Genomic DNA, 19,638 nt, shown 5'->3' with positions numbered 1-19,638 from the left:
AAGGTTTTTCTATTGGAATCTACAAACTTATTATAATTCCTTTATTTTCTAATGCAAGATAATGACGTGGCTCATCGATTTACCAAAGAAATGTTCTCGATTATTGTGCATGTTTTCTGCGTGTGTGGTCGTCAGTGAGCATTAGAAGCAAAAATTTATATTTGGAAAACCAGAGTTCAGATCCTCTACTACTGAAGTTGAATAACATTACTCAAGACCATATCTAATTTTGCCATGTGGCACACTAATTTCATTTTAATTACCCATGAACATTTATAATTTATTTTGTCGGTCTCAAAATAAAAATCAGATTGATTAAAAATTCCAGACCGTTGGATTCTAAAATATTTCATCGCTGATTTTATGAGCAGATCAAGTTAAGTACCTTCGTGAAGTAGGGGTGCAACTTGGTTCGGTTTGGGGTCAAATTGGAATTAAATGGTCACAAAATTCCATTGGAATCAAACCAACCCAATCCGAACTATATTTCGGTTTATTCCATGGATTGCTAATATTTTATAAATTATAAATAATATTTTTTAATGAGAAAACAAATATATAATAAACATAAAATTTTATACAATAAATTATCAATTTATCCATAAAAAGTCATTGATTTATTTATAAAAATCCCAACTCCTAAAATAATTTTTAATATATATGGGAAATATTAATGTCCAATACTTCTTAGGCATGTTAGTATTATTCAACAATTTTTTTTTTTAATTATACCTTTATTCATTTTATTTTTTAGAGAAAAAGTAAAGGTGTATTGGTCCTTTACATAATAAATACTACGAGCATTTAAGTATTTTAAATTAATTTTTTTTTTATTATAATAAATGTTTTACCAATCAATATCAATATAATAAATGCATTTATTAATGACATAATAATGTATTTATTGTGTAAAAGACTAACATATTTTATTTTTTTAATTAAAAGATAAAATGAGAAGAAGTATGTTAAAAAAAAAAAAACGTATTACACAAATACTAACATCTACATAAAGTATTAGACGTAAACATTCCCTTATATTATTAGTTTGGTTTGATTCTTTATAAGTTTGATCTGAGTATCAAATCAAATTATCGATTCTCCATTTTTGTAATCCGAGATCGAATCGTAACTTGTTTCAACTCGAACCAAATCATTCCAAAGCAATCGACTTGATTTGATTCTTGATTTGAATCGGAGTAAGTTTCACCTCGTGAGCAAATGGTCATTTTCGTTGGTGGGTCCCACCGATGAATCGGTGCTGCGGTGGAAGATTAATCGCGAGCCACTTGCGCCAATCCGTAAGATATCAGGAATCGAATATAATAATGAAAATCATAAGGGTGTTTTGGTAAATTAAGCTTCAATGATGTTTCTCTCAAAACTTCAATGATGTTCTATTTCTTTCTCTCTCGATTCAACTATAAAAGGATAGAAATCTGATTTCTGTAACTCTCTTTCAGTCCCCTGAGATCCTCTCGTCTCTCCCAAATCTGAGTGTCTTCGAAGATCTTTCTCTTTCAATCTCTGCAAGTATCAGACATTTGAATCGGAAGGTAAATTTTTAAATAACTTGTATTTGATGATCTCTGCTCAATTTTCCTGCATTCACGATCAAATCATTTGCAGAAACATTGATTTCAACTTGATTAGTAGCTCCTTTATCTGTATTTGAATCTTGTTTCAAATAGTAGATCTGCGTACGTTCTCTATGTGATCTTGTTCTTCGTTGGATCTGTAGACTTCAGGAACAATAGTTATATTCGATTATTTGATAAAAGGTAGAGTTTTTATTGAATCTATCATTGACGACCTAACAATCTCTGCATGAATGTGAATGAAAGTATGAAAAAGTTATAGTTTTGTGAATCTCTGGAAATGTTCTATAATACGACATTGCAGTTGGAGGTACTGCTTATAAATTCAATAGCATTGTAATTCTGTAAATTAGTGATCTTTCAGAGTGTATGTTTATTTAGATTTGATTTGTTCGTCAAGTGTTTCGGCGATTGTTAGTTGTAGATTCTAAATATACTTGTGAGGAATATTATGAACCAAGCATCTGATTAATATTGTTGGCATCTTTTCCTTTAAGGTTTTGACATATATGTATTGTTTTAAATTATCCCCTATCGTTAGGACTCTTGCATATGGGTTCCAATTCCAAAGACGTAGTAGGCATGATAGAGGCTTCGTCAGGGGTACATTTTTCAGGATTTCACTTGAATGGTTTGGAGCCAAGAAATTCAGGGGTGGAGCAACCAACAACCTCAGCGACCACCGAAAGTATGAACAAGCAACCATTTGTAATCGGTATGTATCTAATTAATCTTTCTTAAGTGAAGTATTTTGAAATATTCCTTACGATAGTTTTAGTAAATAAGATAAGTTTGGGGAAATGGTTTAAAAAACGTTGATACATTTCTTATGGGGAAATAGATGCTTTTGACCATATGATTTAGTCTAAAATTGCTTATTGGTACATTTCTCCACTAAGTTACTAATTACATATCTCCCCTAAAGTTGAGAAAACTCTTTTTAAACCATATTCATTCAAACTTGGTTACAAATTCTTCCTTAGTTTGGCTCTGCAATAATATTTATTTTAAAATGACAAAGAACCCTTGTTTAAATTTTAATAGTGTTAGACAATTTGTGTCCAATATCATTGGATATCTTTTAAAATGATTGACAATCACAAAACTTAATTGATGCAGATTGGGTTGCATTGATCCTTGGAATTTTTTATTTGCTTATGGTTGATTTAACATTGCTTCCAATTTATTCGCAATCTTTGGTCTGTGAATATTTATCCATGTATTTGTTTTCTTTTAAATTTGTGACACATCACTTGATTACGTCCAACCTTTTGTTCCTTTTCCTTTCGCATTCTCGAAAACTTGATGATTTAAACTTTCTCCGAGCAGGAGTTGCTGGTGGTGCAGCATCAGGGAAGACTACTGTTTGCGATATGATTATTGAGCAGCTTCATGATCAGCGTGTTGTGCTTGTGAACCAGGTACTTTTGATTCCAAATTCCATTCTGTTTTAGCATATTAATTGGTAAGATTGACCATCTGAGGAATCAACCTTAAAAGAAGTATAAATAAAGTACTGGGTCAAATGCTTTCCAAACTCAATTTTTCTCCACGAAACACCCAACATAAAGATACACACTCCTCTATGTGAAATATGAGGTTAAACTCCATGTTCATAACTGAATTTTCCTCCCTGTGCCCCTCATCTTAAATGCATTAATGCATTAAGGCTAACCCAGTGGGAGACCTATTTTCTTAGCCTTTCTATGTTTTTGGACATGATTATGTGCCTGTGTTAGACATGGAAACTTTGAAATCAAACACATTGGAACACTAAAATGGTTAAATGATAGCCTTGAAAGAATTTAATTCTTATAAACTATTTATCATCATCCTTCTGCACACTGTATACCCGTGGTCGATGATAAGATGAATAAGAGCCATTGCAACCCTTTACTGCCTGGTTTGAACTACTGGACCAACTAAGATCTATATTGCTCTAGTCAGGAAACAATCTCTGAATTTCTCAAACCAAGCTTTGGGCATGTTTAAAACCACTCGGTGACTTCAGTAATTAGATAAGAAATGGATTTGAAAGATTATAACTAGTACATAGTGCATCATCATCAAAGCCTTGTCCCAAATAAGTTGTGGCCAAATGAATGTATCTTGTTTCTCCTTTCAATTTTGTCTAAAGCAATGCCTTCACTTAATTCTGAGGCACTCATATCCATCTTCACTATCTCAATACACATTAATTTTTTATTTCCTCTCGCCTTTTTAGAACCTTCAATTTGCACACTCCTTCTAATTGGGGTTGTAGTCAACCTTAGCTCCACATGAGCAAATCATCTCAGGTGATTTTCCCTTAGTTACAATAGCACCTATTGAGGTTACTCTTTCATTTTTCCTGAATGCGCCCATTTTTAAATTTATCTTTCCTAGTATTCCACTCATTCATCTCAGCATCCTCTTCTCTGTAATAATCAATCTATGCACATGTTATTTATTGATTGCCCAACATTTAGTTCCGTATAGCATGGCTGGTCTTATTGCTTTGTTATACAAATTTCCTTTTAGTTTGATCGGGATGTGTCAGTCACATAGCACTCCAGATGCACACATCTACTTTACTTATCCGACCCTAATTTGAAGAGCACATCCTCTCCAGTCTTTCCATCCTTATGGATAATAGAACCAATATTTATTGGAAATTCTTTTTCGCTGATATAATATGCTTCTGTTTACTTATATGGATGTGTGGAACAAAAATTTTGGTTGCCATTTCTGTATCTAAAAATAAATATCTTTACTTGCTTGGAACTGCAGGATTCCTTTTATCACAATTTGACTGAAGAGGAACTAGAGCGAGTTCATGAGTACAATTTTGACCATCCTGGTAATGACCTTTCTTTTTGTTAAGTTAGGGGAACTCAATATATGAATAATATCTTCTATTGGTGTAGATGTACTGAAATAGATTTGCTTTATCCACCAATTTGCATTTCAGTCTGTACGACCCCTTTTGAAGTGAAGACTTATCTGAAAATGGCCTACTATTAACTAATGATTTGTAGCCTGGAAGTTGGAACGATTGTTATTGTCTCACTCATCAAAGTCTAATAGAAAGCAGTTATCCAGAAGTTAATGAATAGTTTTCTTTCATGGTAGTTGACTACTGATAAAATATAATGCACAGAGTTTTGCTTTCTTTTTCTCTTTTTATGCTTTAGAATCACTGTGCAGTTCTTATACAGGCTGTTAGTTTTCTTTCCTGTATCTCTTCCTCACTTGTGATAACTAGGTCATATAGTGTGCAATGTGCTGTTGAAGCATGTCGATAATTTACGTTTTACTAATAACTGTTAAATGACGTAAATCAGACAGGGTATATTCAACTTCTATATTGTTTACTTGTTGTGCTGTTTGGGTGTATATTCATAACAAGTTCCTGTTTCTTATTATCAGATGCCTTTGATACTGAATGGCTACTACGTTGTATGGAGAATTTGATGCATGGACATGCAGTTGATATTCCGAACTATGACTTCAAGAGTTACAAAAAAAATATATTGAAAACTAGGAGGGTATGTTCTATTCACTTATGAAATATAAATAATGCTTTAATTTTCTACAAAACATTGCTGCAGTCTCTTGTAACCAGGGATTGACTGCAAGCAAAGATCAAATCCCAGTGTTGTGTCTTTTTTTCCTTTCAAAAAGTCCTTGAAAATTTGTCTGTGGTTCTCTGAAAGGAAGGTTTTTCCCCCCTCAATGAGCTTTATATTTTTAAATAACTTGTTCCCAAGTTTTTGGCTGCCTGTAAGTTTCCATCTTACCCTTTTTATTCTCAATGCATGATGTTTGACATCGTCTTGCCTCACTTCCATTTTAATTCTATCCAGAAAATTATTTGCACCGTGACCTGAAGTTTAGCCTGTCTTTATTCTCCTTATTTTAGGTGTCCAGGATTTGACTTGGCACATATTTTCGTATTGTCCTACTCAACTTATTCTTTTCAAACTGTTATCTTTAAACAATTCTCTGAAAACCCGTAAGCGCCACATGCTAGTCTTTGGAGTCAAAATCTGATACCTGTCTACAGTTGCTTAATATGCATCAGAACTTTCAATGTCATAAATCTTTGGCAGGTCAATCCCTCAGATGTCATAATTTTGGAAGGGATACTAGTTTTCCATGATCCTCGCGTCCGAGAAATGATGAACATGAAGATCTTCGTTGATACAGGTTCTTTTTTTTCTTCCTCACACTCTACCTATATATCATTGTCTATTCTCATATCTCTTAGCTTCACCTCATTAATTTGCAGGTCTGAGTTGTACAGACATGTGCTCCATTGTATGACTTTTACAGTATATTGTATAATGAAATCTATAATGTATATATACATGCAATTCAATAGAAATTCAAGGGATATTATATTGTTTATATCTTTCAGTTTTTTATATTATTTGATGAGTTTAGCAAGCTATATGATCTTTTAAATTTTTAATAGGCAAGGTTTAGGTGTTGAATGATCATGACTATTCATTATTATCGTATAGTGAATTTGAATGGATAGGACAATCTTTGTGGAATAGGTCTCAAACTTTCTTGGATTTGTCCTAATTCCTATCAAGTTAGATTATCTTTCCCAGCTTTCCAATTGGGGGATTCCCCCTTTATTTGTGATAATAGTAGTCAAACTATTGTTCAGTTCTTATTCATCCAAAAAAAAAAAAAAAACCATTGTTCACTTCTCTAATAGTTCTCCTCAAGGAATTTCTACCCCTCCCATAAGGAGTTGAGGTTTTGTAAAGGATAAGGATGCGTTTATTTGTTTCCTAATTAAAGATCGAGTTTGAGGGTGAGTCGGGCCTGCAGATTGTACACCATTGGGATATATTTCTGTTATTTCTAATTCATATATCACTTTGGATACTTCTTTTGGATCTTTCTAGCCAAATTTCCCACTGTATGGGTTGTTCAAATTTCCCATGCTATGAGATATCTTCCCATAGAAATGTTGCCTAAGAGTCATTTCTTTGTTATTCTGACACTAACATCTCAACAACATCATCTAGGAAAAAAAAAACATTTTGGGTATGTGACTTAGGGTATGCGTGTATTTGGTTGTGCACATTCTGTATGGATGCATATACTTAGTATTTAGATAAATTTGGATAACTAAATCTATACCAACTTTTGAGCTCCTTCATGTTTCATTTTTAAATCTTCTACTTGCCACTTGCCAGAAATTTGTTATTTCTTGTTGATCATTCTGCCTAGTATGCCAATTGAAAAAATAAAATAAACTGTCTAGCGTCTTTGTAATTCATTTTTTTCTTCCCTTTTTAATTTTTTCGATTTGCTTTTTGTGAACACATTTGAAGTTTTTTCACAATGAGATATAAAGGGTTATGCATTGTTTATACCTATATCATTAGAGTCAAACTAGCCTTACTAACTTAGTAAGATTTCAACTCTTACTAAGGTAAGGGTCGTTGACCTCACCTTGTTGCATCCAATAGCTTGATCTGATGCCACAGGGTTGTAGAGGACAAAATTCTGTCAACTTCGAATTTTTTTAAAAAAAAATGTTATTGTTTGGAGGAAGCCCCCCCAAATTTTTTTTTGGATCTGATTTTTTCCATGAAATCTAGAGGGCTGTGGTGTTGGATCCATTGGAGCAAAACGACCCTTAGGAAGGCTTAAAATCTTACTAAGTAAGGAAAGTGTTTTTCATATCATTATGGGTTGTATGTTAATTGAAGTGAATATTTATAAGTATCTTGTCTATTGTCTGCAATCTTGTTGACTAACTGTATGTGTTAGATTTGTTTCTAAATAGTAGAAGGTATCTTTGGCTAACAGTGACGTTGGGGAGGGGTCTTGAAATAAAGACTTCTCCCAAAACTCCTACTTGAGGGAGTTGTCACAACAACTGCGCCAGCTTGTTTCTTGTGCCATTAGATGACAAACTGGCAAGCATTTTTCATGGTGTGGAGTTGAGATTTGAGCAATCAGACAGATTTGTGCAGAATCTCTGTTAGTCTTGCAAATTCTAGAGACTCAGGTTTGAGTCTGGGCTTGTTAAATCCCGGGATTTAACTTTCTTCAAGAAGCACTCATACACCTAAAATGTATATTCCATATTATGAATTTATTGGATTTTCTAAAAGAAACCGTTTTATTTTTAAGTACGAGAAAAGAAGATTTTCAACATTTTGACTAGCATATCGTACCTTCTTGAATTTCTGCAAACTATGACTAGTGTTTCTTATTCTTAATGGCTAAGTGCGTTCTGTACTTTTTTTTTCTTCTTGTCAGTTCTTGTCCATATATATATGTTGCAGATTTCACTTGAACTATGAGTTACAGTTTGATAATATTTTGGGCTTATTCGCAGTTATTAATTCCTTGACGATGTTCCCATGTTAGGTTTTTTACTCTCATGGTCTTCATCATTGATTTTTTCAGTGCAGATGCTGATGTACGGTTGGCAAGGAGGATAAGGCGTGATACAGTTGAGAAGGGTAGAGATATTGGAAAAGTACTTGATCAGGTATCAAACTAGACTTTGTTATATTACCACAAAGTTTCTCTTCTCAAGTTCTTACAATTTCTTTTTATAGAAAAGGGTCTTTTACTTCATGTTTGTTTGGAATGCAGTACTCAAAATTTGTTAAGCCTGCGTTTGAAGACTTCATACTTCCTACAAAGAAGTATGCAGATATTATCATTCCCCGTGGAGGAGATAATCATGTGGCTGTAGATTTGATTGTGCAACACATTTGTACAAAACTTGGTCAACATGATCTATGTAAAATATACCCAAATCTTTATGTCATTCAATCAACATTTCAGGTACCATATGTTTCTCAATTTACTCTCTTATTTAACTGTATTAGAGTTGATTATTTGTCTGGGTGGTTTTCAGTGGGATTGTTCGATCATTTTTCCATTTATTGATGCTTCAATATTCAATCCTGTATGCTTCTTGGATTTACAATAACTACTGCCTGCTCTATTCAGATACGAGGAATGCATACTTTGATACGTGATGCCAAAACCACAAAGCATGACTTTATTTTTTATTCAGATCGATTGATTCGTTTGGTACATATTCTTTTCTGCACTCTTGATTGTTTCATTTGGCTATCGTTTGTTCTATCCGTGGGATTTCAAGTTTTTTTTTTCCTGGGCATGTTTACTGATCAAATTTCTTCATCATAAATAGGTAGTGGAACATGGCCTGGGCCATCTCCCGTTTACGGAAAAGCAGGTGACCACTCCAACTGGTAAGCTTCTATTAACTATGAATCTTTGTTGGGGTTCATTATTCTCTTCATATTATGTGTCGAAATTTTGTGCCGTTTTGGAATGTATTGGCCATAACTGGAAAGAAACATTGACCCCCCGTCAAAATTGAATGTTTCGCTCGAGACCTTTCCGATTTTTCTGTGGACCAAAAGATTGCCTCAAAATGAGATTTTAAACCTTGCTTCCTATGGTATGCCTCTTAATATAATTTTGTCGGTTAACTAAATTTTGTTAGGATGTTGGAATTTGGTAAATTCATCTTTTATTGAATTCTGTGTAATGTCTTTGTGTTATTTACTACACCTTTGTAGTTTATATTCGACATAATGTGTTGACTATGTTTGTGACATTTTCTTTTTCTCATAAGTGCAGGATCGGTGTATACTGGGGTGGATTTCTGTAAAAGGCTGTGTGGTGTTTCTGTAATTAGAAGGTACTAGATTTCATTGTCTGTTAGTTTCAGTAGTTGATACTGTATACAATTGGTTTATGTCGAAGATGACTTTCAGTTTGTATGTGTTTGCTCTAGTTATGGATGAAGTAATTGCTCATAGAAATAGTAGGTCCCCTAGTGTATGCCATATGCCGATGATGTAGTGTTAGTTGATGAGACCAAAAGAGAGAGCCAACACTAAATTAGAACTCTAGAGAGCTGCATTTGATCCAAGGGCTTTAGAATAAGTAGAACCAAGATAGAGTATGTGGAGTACAATACCAAAGCTACCAATTTTTTTTCCTTGGCTCTATTATCTATAAGGGTGGCTAAATAAAGGAGGATATTTTCCATAGAATTAGAGCTGGATGAGTAAAGTAGAGCTGCTCTTCTAGAATTCTATGTGACCAATGCCTCCCAATCAAGTGAAAACCAAATTTCATAAGATGGTTGTAAGAGGCATAATTTAGTTATTATAAAAACTGAAATGTATCTCTGATGGGAAAAGTAATGTTAAGTCATCTACTATTTGTAAAAATATTACTAAATGGTTTGTTTTTTAGATAACTTTCTTTGCATAATACTAAATACTACATTAATTGAGTTATGAATCAAATAAATTCTACCATTTTATTTGCATTTATTATTATTTTCTATTTGAATGAAATAGAAGAAGAGAAGAAAGAAAAGAAGATGGAAAGAAAATAGAAAATAGAAAATACAATTAATTTATATATTTTGAAAAATAGAAAAATAAATCATTTGAGGTGTACATTTAGTCTGAGAGGTGCACACCTCACATACGATGTACAACTTTTTGGGTGTCATTGGTATAAGGTATACTCCTCAACTATTTTTATGTTTCTTTCTTGCACCTCAGGGTGCCATTTCGAGTCTCATAAGCCTCACATACCTTTTGAAAACACTGGTTAGGATTATAACTTAAAGAGTCAATTAAGCCGCCTGTTGCATGTAACAAACAAGATTAATAAATGAGAAACCTAATAACAAAATATTTCAATAAGAGGTTGTGATTAATATTTTATCCTTCACACATTTGGGGTTAGAAGCCCTATTAGCTATCTCATATCTTTTGCACTTAAGAGCACATTAGTGGAGGTACAGTGAACGAGAGTGATTTTTAAACACCAAATCAGAACAAGTTTTTCTACTTATGTTGTCGTATACACATCAGTGGGGTTTATCTGTGTTCTTATGTCGTTAGAAGCTGGAAGTTTAATTAACTTGAATGTCCTAGTTATATTATTTCAGTACATTTTGTTAAATATTTGTTTTTCTTTGACTGATGCCAGTGGTGAAAGTATGGAAAATGCTCTGCGAGCATGTTGTAAAGGTATCAAGATTGGGAAGATTCTTATTCACAGGGAAGGTGATAATGGTCAGCAGGTTTGCTCGAAGCTCTTGACATTTTCTTTGTTTTTTTTTCCCGCTTTACTCCCATTGTGTTTCCAATTCTTTGGATTTCATGAACAGCTAATCTATGAGAAGCTGCCGAATGACATCTTGGATAGGCATGTACTACTTTTGGATCCTATCCTTGGCACAGGTAGGTGCTCATGATGAAATGTTATTCTTGTCATGCTAATATATTGGGTTAACACACACATTCCTATAATGGTATGTACGTAAGGTCCATCATCCTCAACCGACCTATCACTCCTACCCCATAATAGGGCATGTAGCTTACCAACTCATGAATGTGGATTCTAAATAGGTGGGGTAACATGGACACCTAAGGATGATCCATACTTCATTTTTCCTTACACATGATTCTTTTTTATATATAACCATAGCCACAAAAAGCTACGTTTATATATATATATATATATATATATATATATATATATATATATATTTCAAAAGCAAAATATTTTGTGATCTCGTGGATAATTTCTGTGGCCTTAAGGATGTTAGTGATCTGGTTCATTAATGTTGTTTAATGTAGAATTAGATGAAAATATCTTGATGTTTTAGTTTTTTTTTTATTTATAAATAGTTTGTTATTTTGCTCAAAAGATGGGTTTATGATTATACTTTTCAATGTGTCATAGCAATGTATTATTATGTGTGGAAACAAGTTATCATGTATAAATATCAATAATATGTTTCTTAATAAAAAAATATATTGAAAACTTTGAACAAATGTCTAATGTATGATTCATATTTACCTTTTTCACAATTTTTAATATATATTTTACTTTTTTCTCCTCCCCCCCACCCTTTACTCTGAAGTTTTCCCTTGTCGTTTAAAACCGTTACTCTGGCTTGGTGACATGGATATAACTTGTTGTGCAAAAGCGTAACAAGAGTAAAGATAAAAAACAAAAAAAAGAACACACTAGATTTAAGTGGTTTGGCAAATTGCCTATGTCCACGGAGGAGAGGGAGAAAAAATCCACTATCAATGATAAAGATTACAGATTCTCTGTCGACAGCAGCAAGGAACCTCACAGAGCAAAAAAAAAAAATCATTAAGAAAACCCTACTCGAAAATGCCTAGCCCACTCCACATTGGGAAAGGTCCCTTTTGATACGGCCTTGCCTCTTGAAGTCCAAGCTCAATAAGAATGCTAGACATCTCACAACACTAGGAGTTAGTACTAGAACTGTAGATTTACACCTTGGCACAATAATCTAGAGAATTTGTTATTTTTATTGATGTTCTTTATTCTTCTCACCCCGAAATCTTGGGGATAGAAGTTTTGATGATGATGATGATGATGATTATTGTTCTTTTCTGCAGGGAATTCAGCTGTTCAAGCTATTTCTCTACTCATAAAGAAGGGTGTACCGGAGTCAAACATCATATTTCTCAATCTTATATCTGTAAGTTAATGCCACGAGTTCATTACTGGCTTCTATTTTACCTGCAAACTCTATAATAAGCAAAAGAACCGAATACATTTCGATAATCTTGAGTGATACCCCTAAATTGTTTCAAAATAAGGTTTTTTGCATCTTTAGCTTTTAAGTTGACGCTCTGAAATTTGTTCTCCTTAACCATACTAGGCACCTCAAGGAGTGCACATGGTCTGCAAAAGCTTCCCTAGAATTAAGATCGTGACGTCCGAGATTGAAATTGGTTTGAATGAAGATTACCGTGTCATCCCTGGCATGGGCGAGTTTGGAGACCGATATTTTGGCACAGATGACGACGAACAGCCCCAGTAGATCAATGAGGTGCTCACTGATCCCTGTATGTTATAGTTACTCTCAAACACTATGTGGCGTGTGTGACATGAGAAGGCCTGTTTTAAAATTCATTTCTCTTGCATTTATCAGATGTTTAAGATGAATTTAGAGCGTTTTTTACCAACTCAGGTTGTCACTGGAGAGTTGAGGGAATCACATAAAGTGGTATCAGTTTCTATTTGATGAGCAGCGATGTTGTAAGTTTTGGAATAGTTTTGACTTGGAATGGACATTTATATCTAATAAAGAAAGCAATTTATGAGAACTTAGTTATATTTCAATTTACTTATATTATTGGTTGAATATATATATTATATTATGCAACCCTATGTTTAATCGCTATAGCAGGTTTCATTTTCTTTTCGGACTTGTCGTCACAGCCGAGTTGCTAACTTTGGAGCTGATCCATACAACATTGTGAATTTGAATCTGGGGGAGATTTATATATGACAGTACATTTATTGATCCAAAATGACGAAAAAGGAGAAAAGAACCATCACAAGAGCGTTTAAGTGTCACAAAGATGGTGTTGGTAAGTAAGAGTCGTGCTAGTGTGACATTAATTCAACACATTGCTGATGTCAAGTTGTGCACATAATCATAGATGCTTTTTACTTGTATCTCGATGAAAAGCTTCTATGGTTCTGTACACACATCCATGTCAGCAATGTGTGAATCTATGTCAATCTTAGTGTCACTTCAGCATTTTTCAGGTAAGTGAATGTAATACCACAGGAAAGGACCTGTTAAGGAAAGTTGTTTCGAAACCTCCTCTTTCTGTCTCTTTTTCATTGTCATTAGTGTTACAATCAGGGGCGGATTTACAGTGGGGGCAAGAATTTCTGAAACTTTGACGGAACCTCTTAAAATTTAAATGTTTTTAGGATCTTTAAAGACTTTACCCCCTCCACAGAATTTTCTGAACTTTGGAGTCATTCGTAAATTAAAATTTCTCAAGATCTTTAAAGAACTTTTCCCTCACAGAATTTTGTTAACTTTGAAAGATCTACTTATAAATTAAAAAGTTTAAGTTAACAAAATCTTTTTAAATTTTGAAGGAGTTAATGGTAATTTAAAATTTTTATATCAACAATGCCGAAAGTTAGACTTCCCCTTAGATAAAATCCTGGCTCCGCCCCTGGTTACAATTAGGGTTTATAAGGGCAACATGAGAGCTTAAGGGTTGGATGGATTTGATAGATAAAGGACTTTAGGTGTAGTTATTTCTGATAAAAGGGTCAGTTATAGCTTGTGTTAAAGGAAAATGCTGGAATGACACAAACGGAGACACGAAGGTGACAAAAATGATGTGGTGGCGCGCACATAACCATAGATGCTTTTTACTCATGTCTCGTGGAAAAGCATCTACGGTAATGTGCACGACACCACATCATTTTGTTACCTTTGTGTCACCCCAGCACGACTTTGTGTCAAATAGATGATAGTGTCTATCATTTGAACTTTACCTTCAATGCTTGGTTTTCAATTTTCACCATGAGATTGAGCTCATGCAGCCATTGTTTTAAAACTCGTCTTAACATCTGGTCTCGTCCATGAATGAAATCGAGCCGTCTTAGATGAGTTTTCTAATGCATTTGAGTCATCTCATTTAACAATGAGATAAATGAATCATGGTTTTAAATCTCGTCCCATACATTTGACTTGTCTATCCGTTTTGTTGGTGGACGATACTAAGATGTATCAGACAAGTCGTCTCAATCTCGGACGAGATTTAAAACCATGCATGCAACACAGACGCAATTTAAGATATTTTCCATTTTGTTTGTTTGTTTTTTTTTTTTCTTTTTTGGGTGGTGATCAAACATGGAGACAAAATATCCCAATAAAAATTGCCAATGAACATAGAAAAAACTAATGGTTTACAAAATGGATCAAGGCATGAATCTGTGGAGAGAGAGAGGTCTCGTGGCTGTTCCACTCAAATTTCTCTATTTAACGAGAAAACAATTGAGTCTACATCAGTGACACGTGGCACAAAGAGAGATCACTCATGAACGATAACCCTACTCAGAGTAATCTAGTACACGTGGCAGTATATGCATTATATATTCTTTTGGTATATCCGTCTAAGCTGATCTATATAGAAAGGTTGCCACGAAAGTTAGTTTTGGCATATAGGCTTTTCTTACCTCACTCACTTTGGATATCGGTTCATCCTTTAGTCCAAAAATGTCGGCCTTTGTAGGAAAATACGCAGGTACTCTCTCTCCCTCTCTCTCTCTCTCTTAATATTAAAACTTAAGAAGAAGAGCCCTTGTTAGCAATCTCCTATTTAATTCGCTAAAAATTTTGAAATTTTCATTTTTATATTATTTCAAAGAAAGTATTATTCTCTGGGTTATTGAATTATACTGAATAATTCACATATTTTAAGTTAAAAAAGAATAAAACACTTTTTTTTAAACAACTTATACGTCTTTTTGGAATTTTTATAAAATTTTTTGAAAAAAAATGCTACTAACTTGTATGTTTTGTATCGTTTAACACAAATTCATTTTTTAAGTGGTCATACTTCAAAATTTTGGAGGAATCCACACACGTGACAAATGTCTCGTTTATCTTTAAAAAAAATAATGACATGTCTTCCTATATTTTTTTTTAGATACCCCCTTAATTTTTCAAATTGTTGATTTGTTTTTTACTTTGATCTTCTTTTGTAAATCAATGGAACAATAACCTTAATGCCATCACCTTTACTATCACCACTAACATCATCAATTTCATGGTCACCATCAATATCATATTACCGAATTTTTGAAATGAGATGGATAATACACGTCTAAAGCATATGCCACATACTTTCCGTTTATTGAATTTGGACCAAATTTTTACAATCCAAAATCGAATTTTTCAGTATTCCGATTTGCTAACTAGAGTCAGAGCTGTATCACGTAGCCTTTTTCTTCTATTTGTGACTGATTTCTCTTCAACATGTCAGGCAGTATTTGCATAGAGACATCCAATGTGGTTTTTAAATTTGAAAATGAAATGGGTGTTATTCATATATTTATAAGTTGCTAATGGTCCTGATCTTTAGAAAGCTTGTCACAGTTGGTAATTAAGCATAAAAAAATATTCTAAGCTTAGTAGGCGCATGGTTTTAAAACTCGGTTTCACGTCTCATCTTGTTCATGCTAGATGTTGAGTCGTCTCGGGCGAGTTTTCCGATATGTTTGAGACATCTCGTTCAAAAATTTGAAAAATGAATGTGGGATATTAAATCTCATTTGAAAAATTGACTTATTCATCCGTCTTGTTCATGACTGATACCAAGACAACTCGAACGATACATCTCGATCTTGGACGAGTTTTGAAACAGTGTGTAGGGGACACCATATTTAGTTAAAAGTATCCTATTTGATACCCTCGCATAATATCAGCTCTCTTCAGTTTTAACTATCATGTCATATATATGGATGGGCCCAGCCTCTTAATGTATAAATATTGACAGCCACGTCTCGCAATTGCACTACACCATACATATTTCCCTCCCTTATCTTCCACCAATCTTGTTATAAATTATCTTTTCTTATGTTTCTATTAAAAGGTTATTAATTATAACCACAATGACAAAGTTTTATCCCAAAGATTTGTGGTCGGCTATCTATTTAAAGATATAAGGTACAAACGAGTCGATTTTTCAAGTTTCAAGTCTTCTTGCATAGAATGATTTGGTTTCAAATCACCAATCTTGCATTTATTTTGTGTGTAAGTCTAGAACAACTTTTAATTCAAATCATAATTGTTTTCACCAACTATGATCTAAAGTAAACATGATTAATGTTTCACTATTGGTTCATAATTTTTTTTTTTTTTGAACCAGATGAGTTGATTAAGAACGCCAAGTACATTGCCACACCTGGCAAAGGCATTCTAGCGGCGGACGAGAGCACTGGCACCATTGGCAAGCGTCTTGCCAGCATCAATGTCGAGAACATAGAGTCCAATCGCCAAGCACTTCGTGAACTCCTCTTCACATCCCCTAATGCCCTCTCTCATATCTCGGGTGTCATACTATTTGAGGAGACCCTCTACCAAAAGACCTCAAACGGGAAGCCTTTCGTCAAGGTCCTAGAGGAGAATAATGTCATCCCTGGCATTAAGGTTGACAAGGGCACTGTGGACCTTGCCGGTACAAATGGTGAGACCACAACCCAAGGTTTCGACTCACTAGGCGCACGTTGTCAGCAGTACTACAAGGCCGGTGCTCGATTTGCCAAGTGGCGTGCAGTCCTGAAAATTGGACCCACTGAGCCATCTGAATTGTCCATCCAGCAAAATGCACAAGGATTGGCTCGTTACGCTATCATTTGTCAGGAAAATGGACTAGTGCCAATTGTCGAGCCCGAGATTCTCACCGATGGCAGCCATGACATTAAGAAGTGTGCATACGCCACCGAAACTGTACTAGCTGCGGTGTTTAAGGCGTTGAATGATCAACATGTGCTTCTTGAAGGAACTCTCTTGAAACCCAACATGGTCACTCCTGGCTCTGATAGCCCAAAGGTAATCAAGGTCTTAAGCAAATTACCAAAATGATGAAGTAAAATTGAAAATTTACCAAAACAACACACTGTTCATTTTAATTTGAAAATGGTAAATTACCATTTTCGAATTAATTTCAGTAAAACATTTAAAAATCATATGTTTTGTAAAACGGTGAATTTTTTCCTCACTTTAACTGAGATGTATTAATGTTGAAAATGGTAAATTACCGATTTCAGAATTAAAATGAACAGTGTGCCATTTTAGAAAATTTTCATTTTTCAGTGCATGCATGTTTTGCTAAAATCGATTAAAACAGGTAGCTCCAGAGGTGATTGCGGAGTACACAGTGGCAGCATTACGTCGTACCGTCCCACCAGCGGTGCCAGGAATTGTGTTTTTGTCAGGAGGACAGAGCGAGGAGGAGGCGACATTGAATCTTAATGTGATGAATAAGTTGGAGGTGTTGAAGCCATGGACATTGTCGTTCTCATTTGGGCGTGCCTTGCAACAAAGTACACTCAAGTTATGGGGTGGGAAGAAGGAAAATGTAGCCAAAGCCCAGGAAGGATTCTTGGCAAGGTGCAAGGCGAACTCGGAAGCCACTCTCGGAAAATATAGTGGCGGGTGTGGTGGGGCGTTGGCTTCGGAGAGTTTGTATGTGAAAAAGTACAATTACTGAAGTGTTTGGTGAGGGGATGGATTAATTGTGTCTTTTGGACTTGTAATTTACTTCTCTACATTGCTTATTTTTACTACCTAATCTAAATGTGGTTGATTATCATAATTTAATAGTCAAGCTCGAGTAATCAATGGTATAGAGATCATGCTCCTCGTAAAACAAACCATTCGGTCAATTCGAGGGGGCGAACCTACGATTTTGTCAACGTGAGGGTGACTAGAAATTCTTGTGTGAGCAATAGTGGTGGATATTTTTTTCTGCCATTGTTAATAGTTGCAGTAACATAAAATCTTTATAGTTTTTAAAATTTCTTGTTGGGATGAGTGCCCTTACTATAACTCCGTCTTTAGTCAATTTCTAAATTTTAACTTTCTCCATATAAAAAAAAAAATCCCCAAAAATCCTGTGGGGGATTTTTTTTTTGATAATCCACGTACAAGTCTTCATCACCAAAAATTCAACTTTGATCTTCTTCTCCAAATAATATTTTTTTTAATGGTTGAGTTAAACTCACTTATTCACTCACATTGGAATCAAATGAAGTAAATTTGTAAATCTTCCTCTCCTCATTTTTTGGGGTTTATATGATTGTGAAAGAAAAAAGATTTTTAATGAAAGATTTGAATTTCGAGTGTATGATTGAATTTTTTTTTCATGAAAATCATTTTTCCATTCAAAATGACTGCTTTCTTAGATGGAAAAATATTTTCTTGCCGATCCCCTAGGAAAATGATTTTCCCACAATGCGTTGCTAGAGCAACTCCAACGCAATACCATCCCTCCTCCCAACTGCTATTTTGGGTTGTAGAGTAAAAAATGGTGTCTCCAACCCAAGACCCATCCCTCACCATTTTTTATGTCTAGATGTTTTTGATACCAAAAAAAGGTATTCCAACATGGTTACCTATCCTTTATAGAGGGAAAAAATTCAGCCCATTATGTTGAAAATAAGTTAATTTCGAAAAAATTTAAATCTGAATTGAATTAAAAAATTATTAAACAATTTATGAGTAGAACTTATGGGTAGAACGGTTGGAGTGCATATCACATGAATACCCATAATTACAACCCACTATACCCAAAAAGCTCATTTATGGGTATGGGTAGAGGGTGTTGTGTTGGAGATGCTCTTTTTCTCTCATGATTATTCCATCCAAAACTTTTATAATTGTGCCGATAATGATCCCATCGTAATTGTGGATTGTCCAAAGTTAAATTCATCTAAATTGGTTTCCTTTAAGACAATAATATGTTCATTTGTATGAAATTTTTTAAAAAGAAGTAAAAAAGAAAATTCAATGAAATGACTCTATGATGCCTACCTTTTTGAAAAGAAAAAAAATATAAGGGGGTTTACCAAAAAATATTTTCTACATTAAGAATAATTGGTGAGTAAGAAAATACTAATTAAATATCTTATTTGTCAATCATTTCTAATGTTGAAAATATTAATTGATATATTTTAAATGTATCAACCCTATCACATCCTTGCATTTGTGACGAGTTATAGAGACAGTGACACAATGTATCTCATGCACCTTAATACAATACTTTTTATTCTATAACACTAATTTCTATTTATATTTTAGACATACACATTTGCATTTTAGTGAATATTTGAGATAGATTAATGCTGGAATGGCCTTAGTGGGGATACACGGAAGACATCTTGACGTGGTGGTGCACGCATGCTCATAGATGCGTTTTCTTCTATATACGAGTAAAACACATCTACAGACATACATGTGCTACCATGTCAAGGTGTTCCCCATTGAGGTCACTCTAGCACGACTCTTTGAGATATTTGTTGTTTTTCAAAATGATGATTTGTACCATTGATCTTGGTCAATATTAATAGAAATACTTTAATTTCAACTTCTTATAAAAAAATACTTCATTTTTTTTCAAAATTAGTGATCTTCAATCCATAAGATAATTTTTTTCTC

General features: G+C 34.1%; 2 protein-coding genes across 3 annotated transcripts; both read left to right on the top strand.

The window, feature by feature from the left end:
* The first annotated feature begins 1,394 nt into the window (after positions 1-1,394).
* On the top strand, positions 1,395-12,769 carry UKL4 (uridine kinase-like 4). Of its 2 annotated transcripts, none has more exons than XM_086420125.1 (15): positions 1,395-1,553; positions 2,137-2,310; positions 2,925-3,016; positions 4,365-4,434; positions 5,004-5,122; positions 5,687-5,783; positions 8,021-8,100; positions 8,208-8,402; positions 8,571-8,654; positions 8,776-8,836; positions 9,231-9,291; positions 10,605-10,698; positions 10,786-10,858; positions 12,056-12,138; positions 12,322-12,769. In XM_086420125.1, exons 2-15 carry the CDS (start codon positions 2,148-2,150, stop codon positions 12,481-12,483), a joined length of 1,434 nt encoding a protein of 477 aa, XP_086276251.1. In that variant the 5' UTR covers positions 1,395-1,553; positions 2,137-2,147; the 3' UTR covers positions 12,484-12,769. The 2 variants fall into 2 exon arrangements, with proteins under 2 accessions (XP_086276251.1, XP_086276250.1); XM_086420124.1 differs by having other exon boundaries at positions 10,605-10,858; positions 12,322-12,492; positions 12,634-12,769.
* A 1,807-nt stretch (positions 12,770-14,576) lies between these two features.
* LOC147387041 (fructose-bisphosphate aldolase, cytoplasmic isozyme 1) lies at positions 14,577-17,797 on the top strand. Its single transcript, XM_086420126.1, has 3 exons — positions 14,577-14,722; positions 16,349-17,031; positions 17,330-17,797. Exons 1-3 carry the CDS (start codon positions 14,695-14,697, stop codon positions 17,690-17,692), a joined length of 1,074 nt encoding a protein of 357 aa, XP_086276252.1. The 5' UTR covers positions 14,577-14,694; the 3' UTR covers positions 17,693-17,797.
* The last annotated feature ends 1,841 nt before the right edge of the window (positions 17,798-19,638 follow it).

This window comes from Akebia trifoliata, chromosome 13 (genome assembly GCF_017979445.1).
Source record: "Akebia trifoliata isolate Shusen 1 chromosome 13, ASM1797944v1, whole genome shotgun sequence".
Classification (NCBI taxonomy): domain Eukaryota; kingdom Viridiplantae; phylum Streptophyta; class Magnoliopsida; order Ranunculales; family Lardizabalaceae; genus Akebia; species Akebia trifoliata.
This window is presented reverse-complemented; position numbering and strand designations above follow the sequence as displayed.